The sequence below is a fragment of the Loxodonta africana genome, chromosome 3 (genome assembly GCF_030014295.1).
Source record: "Loxodonta africana isolate mLoxAfr1 chromosome 3, mLoxAfr1.hap2, whole genome shotgun sequence".
Classification (NCBI taxonomy): domain Eukaryota; kingdom Metazoa; phylum Chordata; class Mammalia; order Proboscidea; family Elephantidae; genus Loxodonta; species Loxodonta africana.
The window spans coordinates 82632460-82652699 of NC_087344.1; the positions used below are offsets into that span (position 1 = coordinate 82632460).

General features: G+C 37.7%; 1 protein-coding gene across 6 annotated transcripts in view; it reads right to left on the reverse strand.

The window, feature by feature from the left end:
• Nucleotides 1-20240, reverse strand: part of TESK2 (testis associated actin remodelling kinase 2) — a 160568-nt gene that overhangs the window by 117000 nt on the left and 23328 nt on the right. For 5 of the 6 annotated variants that reach the window (XM_003415566.4, XM_064281887.1, XM_064281886.1 and 2 more), the window contains exon 2: nt 17532-17840. In XM_003415566.4, the coding sequence (XP_003415614.1) occupies nt 17532-17753 (222 nt within the window). In that variant the 5' untranslated portion in view covers nt 17754-17840. Of the gene's footprint in view, nt 1-17531; nt 17841-20240 lie in introns of those variants that run through there. The other variant, XM_023554661.2, reaches the window with a different exon arrangement.

Here is a 20240-nt window from a genome sequence, read left to right on the forward strand (position 1 = left end):
TCAATCAAATTACAGGTTGGTCACATCCTAGAGGAGCCCAAGTTACTTTTAAGTCAACTACTCAAGTAGATTTTTTTTTTTTATTGTGCATTAGGTGAAAGTTTACAGCAAATTAGTTCCCCATTCAATAGTTTATCCATAAAGCATTTCTTGGCTTCGGTTTCATTTACCCACAACATGTCAGTACTCTCCCCATTTCTGCCCTGCCTTCTCCATTTTCTTTTGTCCTCATTTTCTACCCCTTCCTACCTTCCCACCTTTGTTTTTTATATAATCACATAAATTTTTTTATAATCATATAATTGATTGTCTAAGGTATACATTCCTCTGGGGTGCTATTGTTTTCTGTTTGTGCTTGCCTATTGTTTGGCTGGGAGGTAGTCTAAAGGAACGGCTTCAGTTTCAGGTCAGAGGTCCAGCAGATATTTTTACAATTATGTAACTAAATAAGATTATTTATGACAAGGTAATTAAAAAATAATAATTTTTGGTAAGGAAAATGACAGATCATTCTAATTGGTATTTATGGGGCTACTGACATACTTTGGGCATGTTATCAGGAGGGACCAGACTCTGGAGAAGGATATCATGCCTGGTAAAATAGAGGGTCAGCGAAAAAGAGGAAGACAGTCAACGAGATGGATTGACAAAGCAGCTGCAATAACGGGCACAAGCATAACAAAGCATGGTCTTTGTTACTTATGTAGAGCCAGACTTCAGAACTAAATGAAAGAACAGTAAAAACTGAACAAACATAACTAATACCTATTTTTAAGGTCCTAAATTCTAAAACTAAAATTATTTTAAAGGATTACAAATAAGCTACATAAATACAGACTCCTTAAAGTGAAGTCACCCATCAAATGATCTTTCTTTCACCATCTAGGGCAACTGGAAGACCTTAAGTTACCTGCATAGTTTGTATCTCCCATACCAAAAGTCAAATATTTCCTTTTATTGCCACTGATACACTTTTTATTTAACCTGACCTTTAAAGCCCTGTAATCATCTGTACTTTGTAATCAAAGATAAAAATTAACCATTACCTAGCTGTGAACGATTGAGTTATTAGACCAAGGGTTGGCAAACTTTTCCTGTAAAGGGTCAGAGAGCAGAAATTTTAAGCTTTCAAGGCCATATGGTCTCTGTTGCAACTATTCAACTGCCATTTAGCATGAAAGCAGCCACAGAAAACACATTAACAAATGGGCGTGGCTATTTTCTAGTAAAAGTTTATTTACAAAACACACAGCAGGCCAAATTTCATCCAAGGACTCTATTAGACTATTATGTGTGACAAGAAATAAACAGACCTGTTTCGCCTTTTCCCAATGATAATGTTCTCACTAAAAAATCACCTAGTCACTTTCTAAAATACCATAAAATATAACTTACTAGCTTTCTCCTATTTTATAATGGGCATTGATAATGGGATAATGCTAGACCTTATTATTGCCTTGAATGAGAACTTGTGAGAATCAAGTTCAGAATTCAAATTTGTACTATACAGAAAGCCTGAGCTAAGAAAGTAAAATAAAACATTTAGGTTCAGGCTCAGATCCAGAACCTATGTAACCCCAGCAGAGGAAAATGTAAAACCACTACGTTGGGACACCTCCACAACCTAAAACTCAAGATAAGCTTTCAATCAAAAATTATAAAGCCACAAGACAAATGACAAACCATGAATGAGAACTAGCAGACACAACGAATAGCAGGATCCACAGTCTAAGAATACAACTAATCTGTAAGGGGCTTAAAACAAGCAAAGAAAAAAAAAAAAAATGAATGACCAAAATGTATTCAGCTCTCTGAAAGTACATAAGAAAACCTATAAAAAATAATAAAAAATACCAGTTGCTGCAGAGTTGATTCCAACTCATAGTGACCCTATAGAACAGAGCAGAACTCCCCCATAGGGTTTCCAAGGAGCGCCTGGTAGATTCGAACTGCCAACCTTTTGGTTAACAGCCACAGCTCCTAACTACTATGCCACCAGGGTTTCCAAAAAGTATTAGTCAATGCAATTAGCCAAGAAAAAGATAACTGAGGTATAAAGCGGGAAATTAAATAAATAAATTTATCCTCATTCATAGCTGATACAACTATATACCTGGAAAAACAGAGAATCAACTGAAACTATACTGCAAATATAAAAAAATTCAGTATGCCAGCTGCATAAAAAATTAATATGCAAAAATCAACAGCCCTCATATACACAGTTAGAAGATACAATAGAAGGAAAAGTCCCATTTACAACTGCAACAGAAAAAAAAGAATAAATTTAGCAAGAAATCCAAGATACACATCAAAAAAAAAAAAAAACTTTAATTTCTACGAAAAACCAAAACCCAGTGCCATCGAGTCAATTCCAACTCACAGCGACTCTATAGGACAGAGTAGAACTGCCCCATAGAGTTTCCAAGGAGACAAAATATTTCAACAGACATAAAGGCATGTCATGTGTTTATACAAAAAGATTCAATATAACAAAGTTATCAATTCTACCCTAAATTAATTCATAAATTTACTATTATCTCAATAAAAATATCAATAGTATATATTTGGAAACTGGAAAACCGATCTAAAACTCATATTTAAAAAAATCAAATACCAGAAAAATTCGGAAAAGAAAGAATAATGGAGAACCAGACTAATCAGATATTAAAAGAACGACTCAATGATTACATTATTACAGTAGTGTAATACTGCTGTATGACAAGACAGACAGGCAATGGAAAGGAATACAAAGTCTAGAAATAGACCAAAAACTTAGAAGACTTAAGTATAAAATAAAGGTGGTATTTCAAAATCACTGAGAAAAATATTAAAATATATAATAAACATTATTGGCATAAATGAGTAGCCAGCTAGAAAAATCAATTTCAGATGGAATAAATATTTAAATTTAAGTAGTAAAATCATAAAAATGATCATAAAACCTGGATATTTTATCTATAATGTAGAAGTGAGGAAAGTCTAAGTATGCAAACACGTAGAAGCCAGAAATGAAAAGATTAAGACAATGACCAAATAAAATATTTCTACACAGCAAAAATTGTTATGAACTAGTTAAAAAACACTGACAAGCTTGCGAAAGTATCTAATTCACAGCAAAAATAAACGGTTAACCTTCTAAAATATTAGGAGGTCCTACAAATCACTAAGATAAAAGAAGGAAAACTTGTAGAGAAATGGCTACTCTGTGCCAAATATACTTCTAGGCACTGAGGATACAGCAGAGTACAAACAGATAAAAAGAGAAAAATTCCTGCCCTCACAGAACTTACACTCCAGTGATCTCCTATCTTGGAGTAGGTAGGTAGGTGCAGATAAGGTAAGAATAGGTATGGGTAAGTATAGGTAGGTAGGCAGGTGAAGGAAAGGAAAGGAACTTTTTAAAAAATCAAGGCACAAATCACATCTTCTATTTTTTTACTGGAAAAGGGTTAAACACACACAAATACACACATACATGTTTTTGCTTTTTTATGCATAGAATATCTCTGGAAGGATAAATAAGAAATGATGAATACTGATTGCCTCCAGGAAGCAAAACTGGGGAACAGAAGGATATAAATTATTTTTCATTAAATAGCCTTTTATACCTTTTGGGTTTATATCACATAAATGTAATTTTCAAAATAAATTCAATTATAATAAAAAATAAAATATATAAAATTAGATGTTCAAAGAGAAAAAGGAAGGTAAGAGTCAAATACTGTAAAACAAAAGAGGGGTACATTTAAGAAAAACAAATAGAAAGTCTAGAAAAGAAAAATATAATTGAAATAAAAATCTCAATGGATGGTTAAACAACAGAAATGACCAAATGAAAACGAATTAGATAATTAGGAAAATAAGCTAAGAATTACCAAAAAAGCACAAAAGAGACAAGAAAATAAAAAATATGAAAAAGAGATGAATAAACATGAAAGCTAGTATGAGACAATTCAACAAGTACATAATGGAACCTGAAGAGACTATAGAAATGGACAATGGCAGAAACTGGAAAGATAATGTCCAAATATTTGCTAGAACTGAACAGCGACATGATTTCTTAGAGTAAAGGAACACACCAAATCCTGAGGAGAGGAAATATAAATGAATCCATTCCTAGACTAGGAGAGCGAAAACTACAGAACAAAGAAAAAGAGAATTTTATCTACCAGAGTGAAAAGACTGATTAAAAACGAATAACAATCAGATTGAGAATTAATTTATCATCAGCAACAACAGAAGTCCGGAAAAAAAAGGAAGAATGTCTTCAACGTGCTAAGGAAAGTAACTGTTGTCCTAAATTCTATCCTCAATTAAATTACCATTTAAGAGTTTATTCAATGTAAAGATAGCAGTCCTACTCTGTTCTTTAGGGACACTATGAGTTGGAATGGACTTGATGGCAATGGGTTTTTTTAATCACAATAAATGTAAACAGATTACAGTCTCTGTCTCTTAATGGGTAACTTTAATTTTGGATAAAAAAAATCTAAATACAAAAACTGTTTATATAAAACATACTATATTACAGATGGAAACCCTGGTGGCATAGGAGTTAAGAGCTACAGCTACTAACCAAAAGGGCGGCAGTTTGAATCTACCAGGCGCTCCTTGGAAACTCTTTGGGGCAGTTCTACCTGTACTAGAAGGTCGCTATGAGTCGCAATCAACTTGACGGCAACGGGTTTGTTTGGTTTTTTTGGTATATTACAGACAGGTTGAAAATAGAGATGAAAAAAAGTACATCAGAAAAGTACTAACGAAAACAACAATACATATAGGCAAATGCTTAGAACAGGAAAGTATGTAATGTTGACAGAAGACAAAATAGAATTCAAAGCTAAAAGCATAAAATGGGACAAATACTGATAAAACGTGCATCTATCAACAGCCTACAATCCATAACAGTCATAAGCTTCTATTAATACATTTTTTTTTACAAGATGGTCTAGAAACAAATAAAACACTGATAGAAACAAACAAAAAAAGAAACCTATGAAAACATTGGGAGATTTTAATAAACACTTTTCTAAGTAATAGACTAGTAGAACAAAGTAAGGCCACAGGACATTTGAATAACGTAATAAAAAAGCCTGATCTAACAGACATACACAAAGCTTTACGTAAAAACAAACAAAACAAATCATATTCTTTTCAAACACATTTGAGGCATTTAAAAAATCTGACCATATTATGCCAAAGCAAAACCTAAAGGCAGACATCATACAGTCCATTTTCTCTGATCCTCACTCACTAAAATTAGAAATTAAATATCAAACAATGACCAAAGAACCCCCAAAGTGGAAACTTTTAAACTTTATTTTATATGCTTCTTAGATTCAAAGGAAATCAAGCAAAATGACATTTAGAAATGATGAGAGCACAAAAAAAAAAGAACTGTGATATGGCCTAATCAAGAGGAAACTTTAAAGCTTAATTACATACATGAGAAAATTGGAAATACTGGGGGGAAAAAAAACTGGGGTAAGAATGAAATTCCAAAAGGTAGAGAAAGAACAAAATAGACCTAAGAAAATAATGAAGATAAAAACAGAAAACAGTAAATTATAACATATACATGAAGAGAAGATAATCAGTAGTATCAAATGGTAATTATTTGACCATGTCAGGTTCTGCCAGGGAGGAGTTATCAGCAGGTATGGCAAACATACAGAGTCAACTTTTCCTAAGGTAGGCACAGGGAGGGCAGCACCAATGGGACTTTACAGCTGTATCTCCAACCCTCAGAGTTCTTCATTTCTTAAGCCTCTGGTTTATCAATAAACAAACCAAACCCACTGCTGTCAAGTCGACTCATAGTGAACCTGTAAGACAGAGCAGATCTGCCCCATAGGGCTTCCAAGGCTGTAAATCTTTACAGAAGCAGACTGCCTCTCATTCAATAAATAACGGCAGATTTTTTAAAATTATAACCTACCTATCTCTCGGCATAAGGGAGGGCAAGATTCCTTGATTTATAGCCTTACCAAACTGCATACAAAAGGACAGAAGTAATTCTCCCAATCAAAAATGGGGGTTGTGCAGTTAGGCAAGTAGAATAAAAGACATCCAGATTAGACAGAAAGTAAAACTACCTCTATTTGCAGATGAAGTGATCTTGGATATAGAAGTCCTAAGGAATCCACTGGAAGCTCAGCTGAAACCTGTCCTCCATGGGTAACCCTGCTGGTATCTGAATACCAGTGGCATAGCTTCCAGCACCACAGCAACACCCAAGCCCCCACGTATGATAAACTGACAGACACATGGGGGCACGTACTAAAGTATTATAATAACATGTGCAAAGAGCTGGAGATAGAAAACCAAAAAGGAAGAACATGCTCAGCGTTTCTCAAGCTGAAAGAACTGAAGAAAAAATTCAAGCCTCGAGTTACAGTAGTGAAGGATTCCATGGGGGAAATATTAAACAATGTAAGAAGCATCAAAAGAAGACGGAAGCAATATACAGAGTTATTATACCAAAAAGAATTAGTTGACGTTCAACCATTTCAAGACGTAGTATATGATTCAGGAACTGATGGTGCTGAGGGAGGAAGTCCGAGCGAAGAACAAGGCTCCAGGAATTGATGGAATATCAATTGAGATGTTTCAACAAATGGACATAGGGCTGGAAGTGCTCACTTGTCTATGCCAAGAAATATGGAAGACAGCTGCCTGGTCAACTGACTGGAAGAGATCCATATTTATGCTTATTCCCAAGAAAGGTGATTCATCCGAATGAGGAAATTATCGAACAATGTCATTAATATCACACACGAGCACATTTTGCCGAAGATCATTCAAAAGCAGCTACACCAGTACGTCAACAGGGAACTGCCAGAAATTCAGGCCAGATTCAGAAAAGGACGTGGAACCAGGGATATCATTGTTGATGTCAGATGGATCCTGGCTGAAAGCAGAGAATACTAGAAGGATGTTTACCTATGTTTTACTGACTATGCAAAGGCATTTGACTGTGTGGATCATAACAAATTATGGATAACGTTGCGAAGAATGGAATTCCAGAACACTTAATCGTGCTCATAAGGAAACTGTACATAGATCAAGAGACAGTTGTTTGGACAGAACAAGGGGCTACTGAGTGGTTTAAAGTCAGGAAAGGTGTGCATTGGGGTTGTATCCTTTCACCATACCTATTCAATCTGTATGCTGAGCAAATAATCTGAGAAGCTGGACTATAGGAAGAAGAATGGGCATCAGGATTGGAGGAAGACTCATTAATAACCTGCATTATACCGATGGCACAACCCTGCTTGCTGAAAGTAAAGGGGACATGAAGCACGTCCTGATGAAGATCAAAGACCACAGCTTTCAGTATGAATTACACATCAATATAAAGAAAACGAAAATCCTCACAACTGGACCAATAAGCAACATCAAGATAAAAAGAGAAAAGGGAAAACTTGTCAAGGATTTCATTTTACTTGGATCCATAATCAACACCCATGGAAGCAGCAGTAAAGAAAATCAAAAGATGCATCACATTGGCAAATCTGCTGCAAAGGACCTCTTTAAAGTGTTGAAAAGCAAAGATATCACCTTGAAGACTAAGGTGCGCCTGACCCAGGCCACAGTATTTTCAGTTGTATCATATGCATGTGAAAACTGGACAATGGATAAGGAAGACCAAAGACAAATTGACGCCTTTGAATTATGGTGTCCGTGAAGAATACTGAATACACCATGGACTGCCAAAAGAATGAACAAATCTGTCTTAGAAGAAATACAAAGAATGCTCCTTAGAAGCAAGGGTGGTGAGACTGCGTCTTACTACTTTGGATATGTTGTCAGAAGGGATCAGTCTCTGGAGAAGGACATCATGCTTGGTAAAGTACAGGGTCAGCGGAAAAGAGGAAGACCTTCAACAAGGTGGACTTACACAGTAGCTGCAACAATGGGTTCAAGCATAACAACGACTGTAAGGATGGCACAGAACCAGGCAGTGTTTCATTCTATTGTGCACAGGGTCGCTATGAGTTGGAACCGACTCGACGGCATCTAACAAAAACAACAACAAGGAATCCACGAGGAAAACAAAAAGGATTAGAATTAAGAAAGAAGTTCAGCAAAATCAATACACAAAAGTCAGTTTTATTTTTATACACTGGCAGTGAACAATCCGAAATTAAAATTCCATTTATAATAGTATCAAAAATAAATATTTGGGATAAGTTTAACAAAATAATTGCAAGACTTATACAATGAAAACTAGTATACATAGTTAAAGAAATTAAACCAATCAAACCAAACCCACTGCCATTGAGTTGATTCCAACTCATACTGACCCCATAGGATTTCCAAGGCTGTAAATCTCTAAGGAAGCCGACTGCCGTATCCTTCTCCCACGGAGCCGCTAATGGTTTCAAACTGCTCACCTTTTGGTTAGCAGTCGATCACTTTAGCCACTGTGCCACCAGGGCTCCTTAAAGAAATTAAAGAAGACCTAAATAAATAGAAAGACATCCCATGTTTATGGATCAAAAGACTTAATATTGTTAAGACGGTCCCTGGGTGGCACAGTTAAGCACTCAACTACTAGCCAAAAGGTTGCTGGTTTGAAACCACCCAGAGGCGCCTCAGGAGACAGGCCTAGTGATCTGCTTCTGAAAGGTCAAAGCCTTGAAAATCCTAAGGCGCAGTGTAACTGTGCATACATGGGGGTCCCATGAGTTGGGATCAACTTGACAGCAACTTAACAATGACAACAATTGTTAAAATGACAATACTCCTCAAATTGATCTACAATTCCAGCACAATTTCTATCAAAATTCCAGTTGGCTTCTATGCAGAAATTTACAGACTGATCCTAAAATTCATGTGGAAATGCAAGAGACTCAGAAAAACCAAAACAATCTTGAAAAAGATAAACAAAGTTGGAGAACTCACTTTTTGATTTCAAAATTTACTACAAAGCTATGGTAATCAAGACAGTGTGGTACTGGCATAAGGATAGACATATAGGTCAATGAACAGAACTGAGGGTCTAGAAATAAACTCTGATTTTCAATAAGGGTGCAAGAACAATGAAGAAAGAATAGTCTTGTCAAAAAATGGTGCTAGGACAAGTGGATATCCACGTTCAAAAGAATGAATTTGAACCCCTGCCTCATAACAGATACAAAAATTAACACAAAATGGAACAAAGACCTAGATATAAGAACTGAAACTATAAAACTCTTAGACGAAAACATACAGGTAAATCTTCCTAATCTTGGATTAAACAACGGTTTCTTATATGTGACACCAAAATCGCAAGCTACAAAAGAAAAAATAAATTGAGCATCATCAAATTTAAAAACATCTGTGCTTCAAAGGACACTACTGAGAAAGCAAAAAGACAACCCACAGAATGGGAAAAAATATTTGCCAGTCATGTAGCTGATACATGACTAGTAAGAAAAAAAAAAACCCGTTGCAGTTGAGTTGGTTCCAACTCATAGCAACCCTACACAGCACAGTAGAATTGCCCCACAGGGTTTCCAAGGAGCACCTGGTAGATTCGAGCTGCTGACCTTTATTTAGGTTAGCAGTCGCAGCTCTTAACCACTACGCCACCAGGGTTTCCACATGACTGGTAGTATTTAGAAAACATAAAGAACTCTTCCACTCAACAATAAAAAGACAAATAACTCAATTTAAAGAATGAGCAAAGGATCTGAACTGACGTTCCTCCAAAGAAGATGTACAAATGGACAATAAGCATATGAAAGGATGTTCAACACCATCAGTCATCAGGGAAATGCAAATCAAAACCACAATGAAATACCACTTCACATCCACTGTTGTTGTTGTGCGCTGTTGAGTCAGTTTCGACCCTATAGCACAGAGTAGAACTACCCCATAGGATTTTTACTCTTTATGTGAGCGAACTGCCAGATCTTTTCTCCTGCGGCGCTGCTGGTGGGGTTCAAACTGCAGACCTTTCGGTCAGAAGCCAAGGAATCAACCACTGCACTACTGGGGCTCCTTTCACACCCACTGTTGTTGTTAGGTTCTGTTTTAGTCATCTAGAGCTGCTATAACAGAAATACCACAAGTGGGTGGCTTCAACAAGCAAGTTTATTCTCTTACATTCTAGTAGGCTAGAAGTTCAAATGCAGGGCATCAGCTCCAGGGGAAGGCTTTCTCTGTCAGCTCTGGAGGACAGTCCTTGTCATCAATCTTTCCCTGGCCTAGGAGCTTCTCAACACAGGGATCCCGGGTCCAAAGGACGTGCACTCATGGCTCTGCTTTCTTGGTGGTATGAGGTCCCGTCTCTTTGCTTTCTTCTCTCTTTTGTATCTCAAAGGAGACTGATTCAAGATACAATCTAATCTGGTAGATTGAAACCTGCCTCATTAACATCACAGAGATAGGATTTACACCACATCAGATGACAGAATGGTGGACAATCACACAATACTGGGAACCAGAGGTCGGATGAACAGGAGTCAGTTGCAGGATCCAGAGTAAGCAAAAGTCCACGAGTCTTGTCAGAAAGTCTACTTATATCATAACTGCCAAACCACTAACAATACCCAGCCAAGTTGATATATATATATATATATATATATATATATACACACATATATATAAACCTTAACGATTACAAGTGCCATTGAGTCAGTTCTGATTCATGGCAACCCTATGCACAACGTAACAAAACACTACCCAGTCCTGTGCCATCCTCACAATCGTCGTTCTCCTTGAGCTCACTGTTGCAGCCAATGTGTCAATTCATCTCGTTGAGGGCCTTCCTCTTTTTTACCAAGCATGACATCCTTCTCCAGGGACTGGTCCCTCCTGATAACATGACCAAAGTATGTGGGACAAAGTCTTGCCTTCCTTGCTTCGAAGGAGCATTATGGCTGTACTTCTTCCAAGACAGATTGTTCATTCTTCTAGCATTCCATGGTACATTCAATATTCTTTACCAACATCATAATTCAAAGGCATCGATTCTTCTTTGGTCTTCCTTATTAATTGTCCAGCTTTCACATGCATATGAGGCAACTGAAAACACCATGGCTTGAGTCAGGCACACCTTAGTCCTCAAAGTGACATGTTTGCTTTTTAACACTTTAAAGAGGTGTTTTGCAGCAGATTTGCCCAATTCAACGCAACCTTTGATTTCTTGATTGCTGCTTCCATGGGCATTGATTGTGGATTCAAGAAAAATGAAATCCTTTATAGCTTCAATATTTTCTCCATTTATCATGGTGTTACTTATCAGTCCAGTTATGAAGATTTTTGTTTTCTTTACATTGAGGTGTAATCCATACTGAAGGCTGTGGTCTTTGATCTTCATTAGTAAGTGCCTCAAGTCCTCTTCACTTTCAGCAAACAAGGTTGTGTCATCTGCATATAACAGGTTGTTAATGACTCTCCAATCCTGATGCCCATTCTTCTTCATATAGTCCAGCTTCTCAAATAATTTGCTCAGCATACAGAATGAATAAGTATGGTGAAAGGATACAACCCTGACGCACAGCTTTCTTGACTTTAAACCATGCACTCCCTTGTTCTGTTTGAATAAACTGTCTCTTGGTCTATGTACAGGTTATATGTACAGAGCACAATTAAGTGTTCTGAAATTCCCATTCTTTGTGATGTTATCCATAATTTGTTATGATCCATATAGTCAAATGTCTCTGCACAGCCAATAAAACACAGGGAAACATCCTTCTGGTATTCTCTGCTTCCAGCCATAATCCATCTAACATGAGCAATGATATCCCTTGTTCCATGTTCTCTTCTAAATTCGGCTTGAATTTCCGGCAGTTCCACGTCAGTGTACTGCTGCAACCACTTTTGAATGATCCTCAGCAAAATTTTACTTGTGTGTGATATCAATGATATTGTTCGATAATTTCCACATTCCGTTGGATCACCTTTCTTTGGAATGGGTATATATATAGATATATAGATATATATGGATCTCTTCCTGTCAGTTGGCCAGGTAGCTGTCCTCCAAATTTCTTGGCATAGAACAGTAGCACTTCCAGCACTGCATCCACTTGCTGAAACATCTCCATTGGTAGTCTGCCAATTCTTAGAGCCTTGTTTTTTGCCAATGCCTTCAGTGCTTCTTAGACCTCTTCCTTCGATACTATCAATTCTTGATCATGCTACCTCCTGAAACAGGTGAATGTCGGCCAATTCTTTTTGATAACAGTGCCTCTGTGTATTCCTTCCATCTTTTTTTGATACTTCCTGCATCATTTAATATTTTGCCCATAGAATCCTTCAATATTGGAACTCGAGGCCTGAATTTTTTCTTCAGTTCTTTCAGCTTGAGAAATCCCAAATGTGTTCCTCCCTTTTGGTTTTCTATCTCCAGGTCTTCGCACATTTCATTATAATACTTTACTTTGTCTTCTCGAGCTGCCCTTTGAAATCTTCTGTCCAGCTCTTTTACTTCATTATTTCTTCCTTTTGCTTTAGCTACTCTCTGTTCAAAAGCAACTTTCAGAGTTTCTTCTGACATCCCTTTTGGTCTTTTCTTTCTTTCCTGTCCTTTTAATGACCTCTTACTTTCTTATGTATGATGTCCTTGATGTCATTCCACAACTTGTCTGGTCTTTGGTCACTAGTGTTCAATGCATCAAATCTATTCCTGAGAAGGCCTCTAAATTCAGGTGGGATACACTGAAGGTAATATCTTGGTTCTTCTGAACTTGTTCTAATTTTCTTCAACTTGAATTTGCACATGAGCAATTGCTGGTGCGTTCTGCAGTCAGCCCCTGGCCTTATTCTGACTGATGATATCAAGCTGTTCCATCGTCTCTTTCCACAGATGTAGTTGATTTGATTCCTGTGTATTCTATATGATGAGGTCCCCGTTTATAGTCACTGTTTGTATTGCTGAAAACCGGTATTTGCAATGAAGAAGTCATTGGTCTTGCAAAATTCTACCATGTGATCTCTGGCATCATTTCTATCACCAAGGCCATATTTTCCAATTTCTGATTCTTCTTTGTTTCCAACTTTCACATTCCAATCACCAGTAATTACCAATGCATCTTGATTGCATGTCTGATCAATTTCAGACTACAGATGTTGGTAAGAATCTTCAATTTCTTCATCTTTGGCATTAGTGGTTGGTGCATAAATTTGAATAATAGTGGTATTAACTGGTCTTCCTTGTAAAAAAAAATGGATATTATCCAATCATTGACAGTGCTGTACTTCAGGACAGATCTTGAAACGTTCTTTTTGACGATGAACATGATGCTATTCCTCTGTCATTCCTAGCATAGTAGGCCATAGGATGATCTGATTTAAAATGGCCAATACCAGTCCATTTCAGCGTTCCAATGCCTAGGGTATCAATCTTTATGTGTTCCATTTCATTTTTGACAACTTCTGATTTTCCTAGATCATTCTTTGTACATTCCACATTCCTATTATGAATGGGATGTTTGCAGCTGTTTCTTCTCATTTTGATTCATGCCACATCAGCAAATGAAGGTCCCAAAAGCTTAACTCCATCATCATTAAGGTGGACTTTACTTTAAGGAGGCAGCTCTTCCCCAGTCGTCTTTTGAGTGCCTTCCAACCTGAGGGGCTCATCTTCCACATAGCATCAATGTTCCTCTGCTATTTATAAGGTTTTCACTGGCCAATTTTTTTCAGAAGTAGACTGCCAGGTCCTTCCTCCTCGTCTGTCTTAGTCTGGAAGCTCAGCTGAAACCTGTCCTCCATTGGTGACCCTGCCGGTGGCATAGCTTCCAACATCACAGCAACAGGCACGCCCCCACAGTACAACAAACTGACAGACATGTGGGGGTTAAAAGTATAAATTTTATGATTTATATTTCATGAAGCTATTATTAAAAATACTTTAACATAATGAAAATAATCTTACAAAGTCTATTACTGTAATACAGGTGGGAGTTGGTGACGTCTGAACTAACACAGTGGCCATAGAGATAGAACAGAATATTCAGTTTTGAGAGATATTTAGCTGGTAAAATAAATAACACTTTACATTAATACTACAGTAAAACCTGCAAAAGCCAGAACCTGTGTAAGGCGGAAACCTGTCAGAGAAGTAAAACTCGAATATGTATTTTCCACTAATAGGGAGTGATAGAAAAGTGGTAAGACTGCACCCTGTCAAATGCAGAAAACTCACGAGACCCGGAAAAACAAGGCAGTCCCTTGAGTTACAGCTCTCATAGCTGCATATCTGAGCAAACAACCAACTAGGATGACTGCTGTTGTTATAACTGCAGTCAAGTTGGCTCCAACTCACAACAACCTTACGTGTAACGGAAAGAAACACTGCCTGGTCATGTGCCATCTTTAAGATCATTGGTGCATTTGAATTCATTGTTGTGGCTATTACGTCAATCGATCTCACTGAGGCTCTCCTTTGTTTTCATTGGCCCTCTACTTTACCAAACCAGGATAACACTTTCTCAGTAATAAAATTGGTTTGATAATGCTTTCTTTAAAAGAAAACAAAACAGGCTGCCTGGGTTCACATTCCAGTTTCAACACTTACTAGCTGTCCACCCTTGAACAAATTTCCTAACCTTGCTAAGACTCAATATTCTTATCTGTAAAATGGTAATATTAGCAGCAATTATCTCATAGAACTGTTAAGAGATTAAATGAGATAATGCCCATAAAAGACTCCACAACGTGTCTAGCACACATGATTGTTCCATAATATGTGATGTTTCCTTCCCAGACTGTGAATAACTTCAGAATAGGGATATATCTATGTTATTTACATGTGTACTCCAACACAGTATTGGCACATGGCAGAAATTCAAGAGATAATTGTTAAATATAAATTAGTGTCCTTTGACCAATTTTGGGTAAACTGACAGAATCAGGTTTCTGAATCTGCAAAGCTGAGTACCAGATTCTGTCTGAACCCATGAAGACCCCCTGACCCTTGAGGCGGAGCAGCTAGTCAGTCATCTGTTGGCAGTTAACATCTGAGATCAATTTCTTCTCTCAAATATTTGTCCCCAAAGAATGTTTCTCCTCATTTTAATGAGACTTGCTTCCCTTACTACCAAAAATTTTTCCTCTTTTTAGTGTGTTCTCTCAATGGCAATGGGTTTTGAGTTTTTTTTTTCCCTCCTTTCTTTTTTTACTCATTGTCATGTTTAATCCTCTATGGGTACAGGCTGATAAAGGTTTCCCCAAAAGCTTTCTGGGAGTTGAGTTGGTTTTTTTAAAGACATTTTCTTAGCAAATTATTTAGTATTCCATCCCCGGCCCCCAAATGGCCAGACACAGAAAAGCAATTCACTTCTCCCAGGTAGGATTTGCAGCACTCTAAACAGAACATCCCTTCATGGTTTACCATTTTCTAGTCCACTAAATTCAAAACCACTATTCCCAGTCGCTCTTCCTCAAACTCCATGCCCCCTACAATGCCTAAGAAGGCTAGCCAATTCAAACAATCAATTTCTTTGCTCTCTCTCATTCTTTTTCCAATGCTGAATACACTATGGAAAGTATTATGTTTAACATTCTTGGCAGGTAATAAAATTTAAGTGATTATAAACCAACTATAACTATTTGTTATACAAAAACTGCTGTCAAAGACCAGACACTCAACATTTATTAAGCAATTACTAAGTGTTAGGTAATATGCTAGGTGTATGGGTAGAGGCCAGAGATAATTAAGACAGAGTTTCTAATGTGAAGGTGCTGAATTCAAGATAGGAAGCAGGCAAGAAATTAAGTAACTACAGTACAGTCGATTCTCCTACTACAAAAGTTTTAAAAACACAACTGGATATAACCTGCTCTGTTAATTAGGGTATGTGGTTTGCATTGAATAGACATTTATTGGTAATAGATGGCTCATCACTGGGTATCAATACTGTGAATATAACAAAAACAAATTGTTAGTGGATGGAATATAGGAAGACAAAGCAGGAAAGAAGACACTTTGAGAGTAGTTAAATATGGTAACTTCTTTGAATGACCTGAGACCCTACTGACTCTTATGATGTGCTTTTCGAGATTCATTTAATGATGTCTAAGTTTATTTTTGTCATCTTTATTTATCAATTATATTTTACCATGTGATAAAACTGTATTTATTGTTACGTTTTAAAATCTTCATTACTGAAAATCATATAGGAAACATAGTTTTACTACCGTGAATCTGATACTCTCCAGCCCTAACTCCTAAGCCCCTATGAAACAATTTTTATAATGTGATTTCTAAACATGTAAACCTTCTTTAGAAAGAAAAAGGCAAGTTATAGCAGAAAAGTAAGTATTGTATGGTAAAGTAACTACAAGAATATGAACAGGAATGCTTAACCTGAAGGGATATATCAGGATGAGATTCACACCACAGTGGAGAAGCCTGAGCTCGGCCAAGGATAAATGAGAATCATCCAAGTAATAATGAAGAGAAAGCTTTTCTAGGCAGAAAGAATAAATACTACAGTGTGTGTAAATGTATGGAAGCACAAAGTACAAAATAAGTATAAGGTATATAAAATACATATCTTTACATCTAAATATAAGGAATTAATGTTTCTCTTCTCTCCTATTTAAAAAAAAAAAAAGGAAGAGGCACTAGTTGCAATACTTCCAATTTCAGTGCTTCTGCAATCCTATAATCCAAACCAAACCAAACCCAGTACTGTCAAGTCAATTCCGACTCATAGCGACCCTATAAGGCAGAGTAGAACTGCCCCATAGAGTTTCCAAGGAGCATCTGGCGGATTCGAACTGCTGACCCTTTGGTTAGCAGCTATAGCACTTAACCACTACGCCACCAGGGTTTCCAAGCCTATAATACTCCTGTGTAAATCCACCTCTGTGTAGATGAATTAGAAAAAGGAGTTCCTCTTCGGCAGATGAAGGAGAAAAAAGTTACCACCTCTGGGTAAAAACTGCCCTGGGGGTAACTGCTTGTCAAGTAGAGGGTACCTTTGCGCCAAGAAAAATGGATGGATACAGACAGATAAGCTCTCTGCCAGGTGAACCAAACATCCTAGATTTCAAGCGCTACCAGCCCTCTTAACCAGGCACCACTGAGCAGTGCACACACTACACAATCATACATGACAGCCTTGAGAAATTTGCCTTCCATGTAGAAGGAGCACACTAGATCAGCAGAAATTTAAGAGGCCATATGGAAGAATCTTGTTTTCATTCATTTATTCAACAAATATCTCCTGAACACATACAATGTGCCAGGACAGCTGGAAGACATTGGTGAACTTTCTTCCATTACACTTATTCTGTAAATAACTGTTAATAGTGGTTATTAGTGAAGAAAATACGCATTTGGGATAGGGTGGGAACAGAAGCAGAGGTGGAACTCCTGTATTGTTTGAAATTTTTATTTGCATGCATTATTTTTATAATTTTTTTAAGAATCCAATTTAATAAATAGCTTGAGAAGAGAGTTTGGAACACCTCTCAAGATACACAGCACCCTACCTAGGCAAAGCCCATGACCTTTAATGAAGCACAGCTTATCAATCCTTTGCAGTGAAGCTGACCATCAGCAAGACATAAAAAGTTTGGACATCACTCACCTTGAACACTTCAGAGAAGAAGCCAGACCCTATTTTCTCACAGGTGAAGTCATCCAAACGCGTCAGTCTGGAAAAGGCACTTATAAGAGCTCGATATGAAGATGGCCAAACTCTTCCCACCTGGGTCACATTCCCATCCCCTCCACCAACGCCTTCAAAATCTTCCAGACGCTCCACACGTGGAGGAAATCCTGCAATTGAATTTCGTTTGCTCCGATCCATAGTTTCAATAACCACTTTTCTTCTTTTAAGAAGGAACTCCACACATGTTAATTTTTTGTTGAGTTGTACTTCCGTTCTGGTTTGACACTAAACAAGAGATGGAGAATACACCTCATTAAAACCATCAACATGCAAAACAGTGAGCTCTCACTGCAAATTTACATTCTAGCTGCAGATTTTCAGATCTAAAAAATACACCTTTACCTCCAAAAACCACTGATTTATTTAAAGCCCAAGATGTAACCAGTCTTTAAACAATAAAATGAAGATGATCAATTGTATTCTAAGTAACAAAATAACAATGATAATTAATGTCTATGATTCATTGAGCACCTACTATCTAGAAAACACAGTACAAGAGCTTGATATATGTCATCTTATTTGATTCTCAAATAATCCATGAAATGAAATTATTATGTTCATTTCACAGAGAGGTCAGACAATCATACAGCCACTAAATGGCCAAGGTAAAATTAAAACACAAAACTGATTAAAAAGCCTGTGCTCCTACCAATACTCTACACAACCTCAAAATTTTCTCTACATTTGAAAATTTATTAAGTCCAAATATGTAAAAACAAAGACAGCAGGGAGCATTCAAAATTATATATAATTTTTTTAAAAAAGAAAATATCAAAAGCAATTGATTTATCAGCACAGTACCACGGAAGTGACTATAGAAGGCTCCACACATCTGTTACATGACTAAGAATAAAGGCATCAGCCCACTTTTGCTCTTAGCCTGTCTCCCTATTTTCACTTTTTTTCCATGAGAATTGATTATAAGGGTTCTGTACAAAACACAGAGCCCTGGCGGCACAGTGGTTAAGAGCTTAGCTGCTAACCAAAATGTTGGCAGTTTGAATCCACCAACTGCTCCTTGGAAACCCTATGGGGCAGTCCTACTCTGCCCTATAGGATTGCTATGAGACAGAATCCACTTGACAGCAACGTGTTTGGTTTTTTGATACAAAATACAACATGGTGACTCTTCAGTTAATGAGATCCTTTCATAAATATGGTGGACACCTACGCTTCCTCACTCCACCACCTCCGACCATGGGGTAGTGGCAAGGTTCCCAGGGCCATATTTACAACATGACTCTGCCTCCCTAGCCATAGCCAGAAGTGGAGACTCAACCCAAGATGGACCAATCACAGTTCTTTTCCTGGTAATTGGGAATTGGAATTAAGATAGTCCAGCCTCAGCCTGGCTGCTTTTCTAAACAGAGGCTTAGGCTATATAAAGTCAGGAGCCGTTGGCCATGGCCATTTTCCACTATGTAGCTTGGAAAGCATCAAAAGCCTAAAGATTGGGGTAGACTTGCAAAAAAAAAAAAAAAAAAGGACAGATACAGAGAGAACTTCTTGACTTCCCTACTGTGCTTTAGTTCCCAATTCCTGAGGCCTAATTATATCCTGGCTTATGGTTCCATGAGATAACCCTGTATCTTTAAACTATTTTTGCTTAAGCTAGTTCCTCTGGAGTCTTCACAGAAGGAAGAATAACCTGAGTTCCCAAAGAATAAAATATTTACGTACCACTATTGCACTTCTGAGAAGCCCTGGTGGTGCAATGATTAAGCTCTCAGCTGCTAGCTGAAAGGTCAGTGGTTCAAATCTACCAGCTGCTCCACAGAAGAAAGATATGGCAGTCCGCGCGTAAAGATTATAGCCTTGGAAATCCTATGAGGAAGTTCTATTCTGTCCTATAGGGTTGCTGTGAGTTAGAATCGACTTGACAGCAATGGGTTTCACTTGGTTTTGGTATAAGCTATTTATGGAGCCCTGGTGGTACAGTGGCTAAGAGCTGGGCTGCAAACCTAAAGACTGGCAATTCGAATTCATCAGCCACTCCTTGGAAAACCTACAGGGTAGCTCTGCTCTGTCCTATAGGGTTGCTATGAGTCAGAATAGACTTGATGGCAACGGATTTTGGATTATAAGCTACTTGGGGGCAGTGGTGGTTCACCTTTCATGGCGGAGACCCAGGTTCAATTCCCATGCCTGGGCAATGTACCTCAAGTGCAACCACTACCCATCTGTCAGCAGAGGCTCCTGTATTGCTGTGATGCTGTAACAGGCTTGAGCAGAGCTTCCAGACTAAGACTAGGAAGAAAGGTCTGGCAGTCTATTTCCGAAAACCCTATGCATCACGATGGTCCAATCCTGTTGTGTATGGGGTTGCCATGCATTGGGGGTCAACTCTAAGGCAGCTAACAACAACAACGAGCTATTTACTAGCAAAGCAGAATTGGAACCAAAAGTAGTGCATTTTTCAAAGTGTGCCCATCGTTCATCTGCTCCAAAATTACCTGAGGAGCTTGTTTAAAACCCAGATTTCAGTTCCTGGGTGGCACAAAAGGTTAAGTGCTTGACTACTAACCAAAAGGTTGGCAGTTCGAACCCACCCAGAGGTGTGAAAGGTCACAGCCAAGAAAAGGAAAAAAAATTAACCAATTTAAAACCAAGATTCCTGGGTTCTAC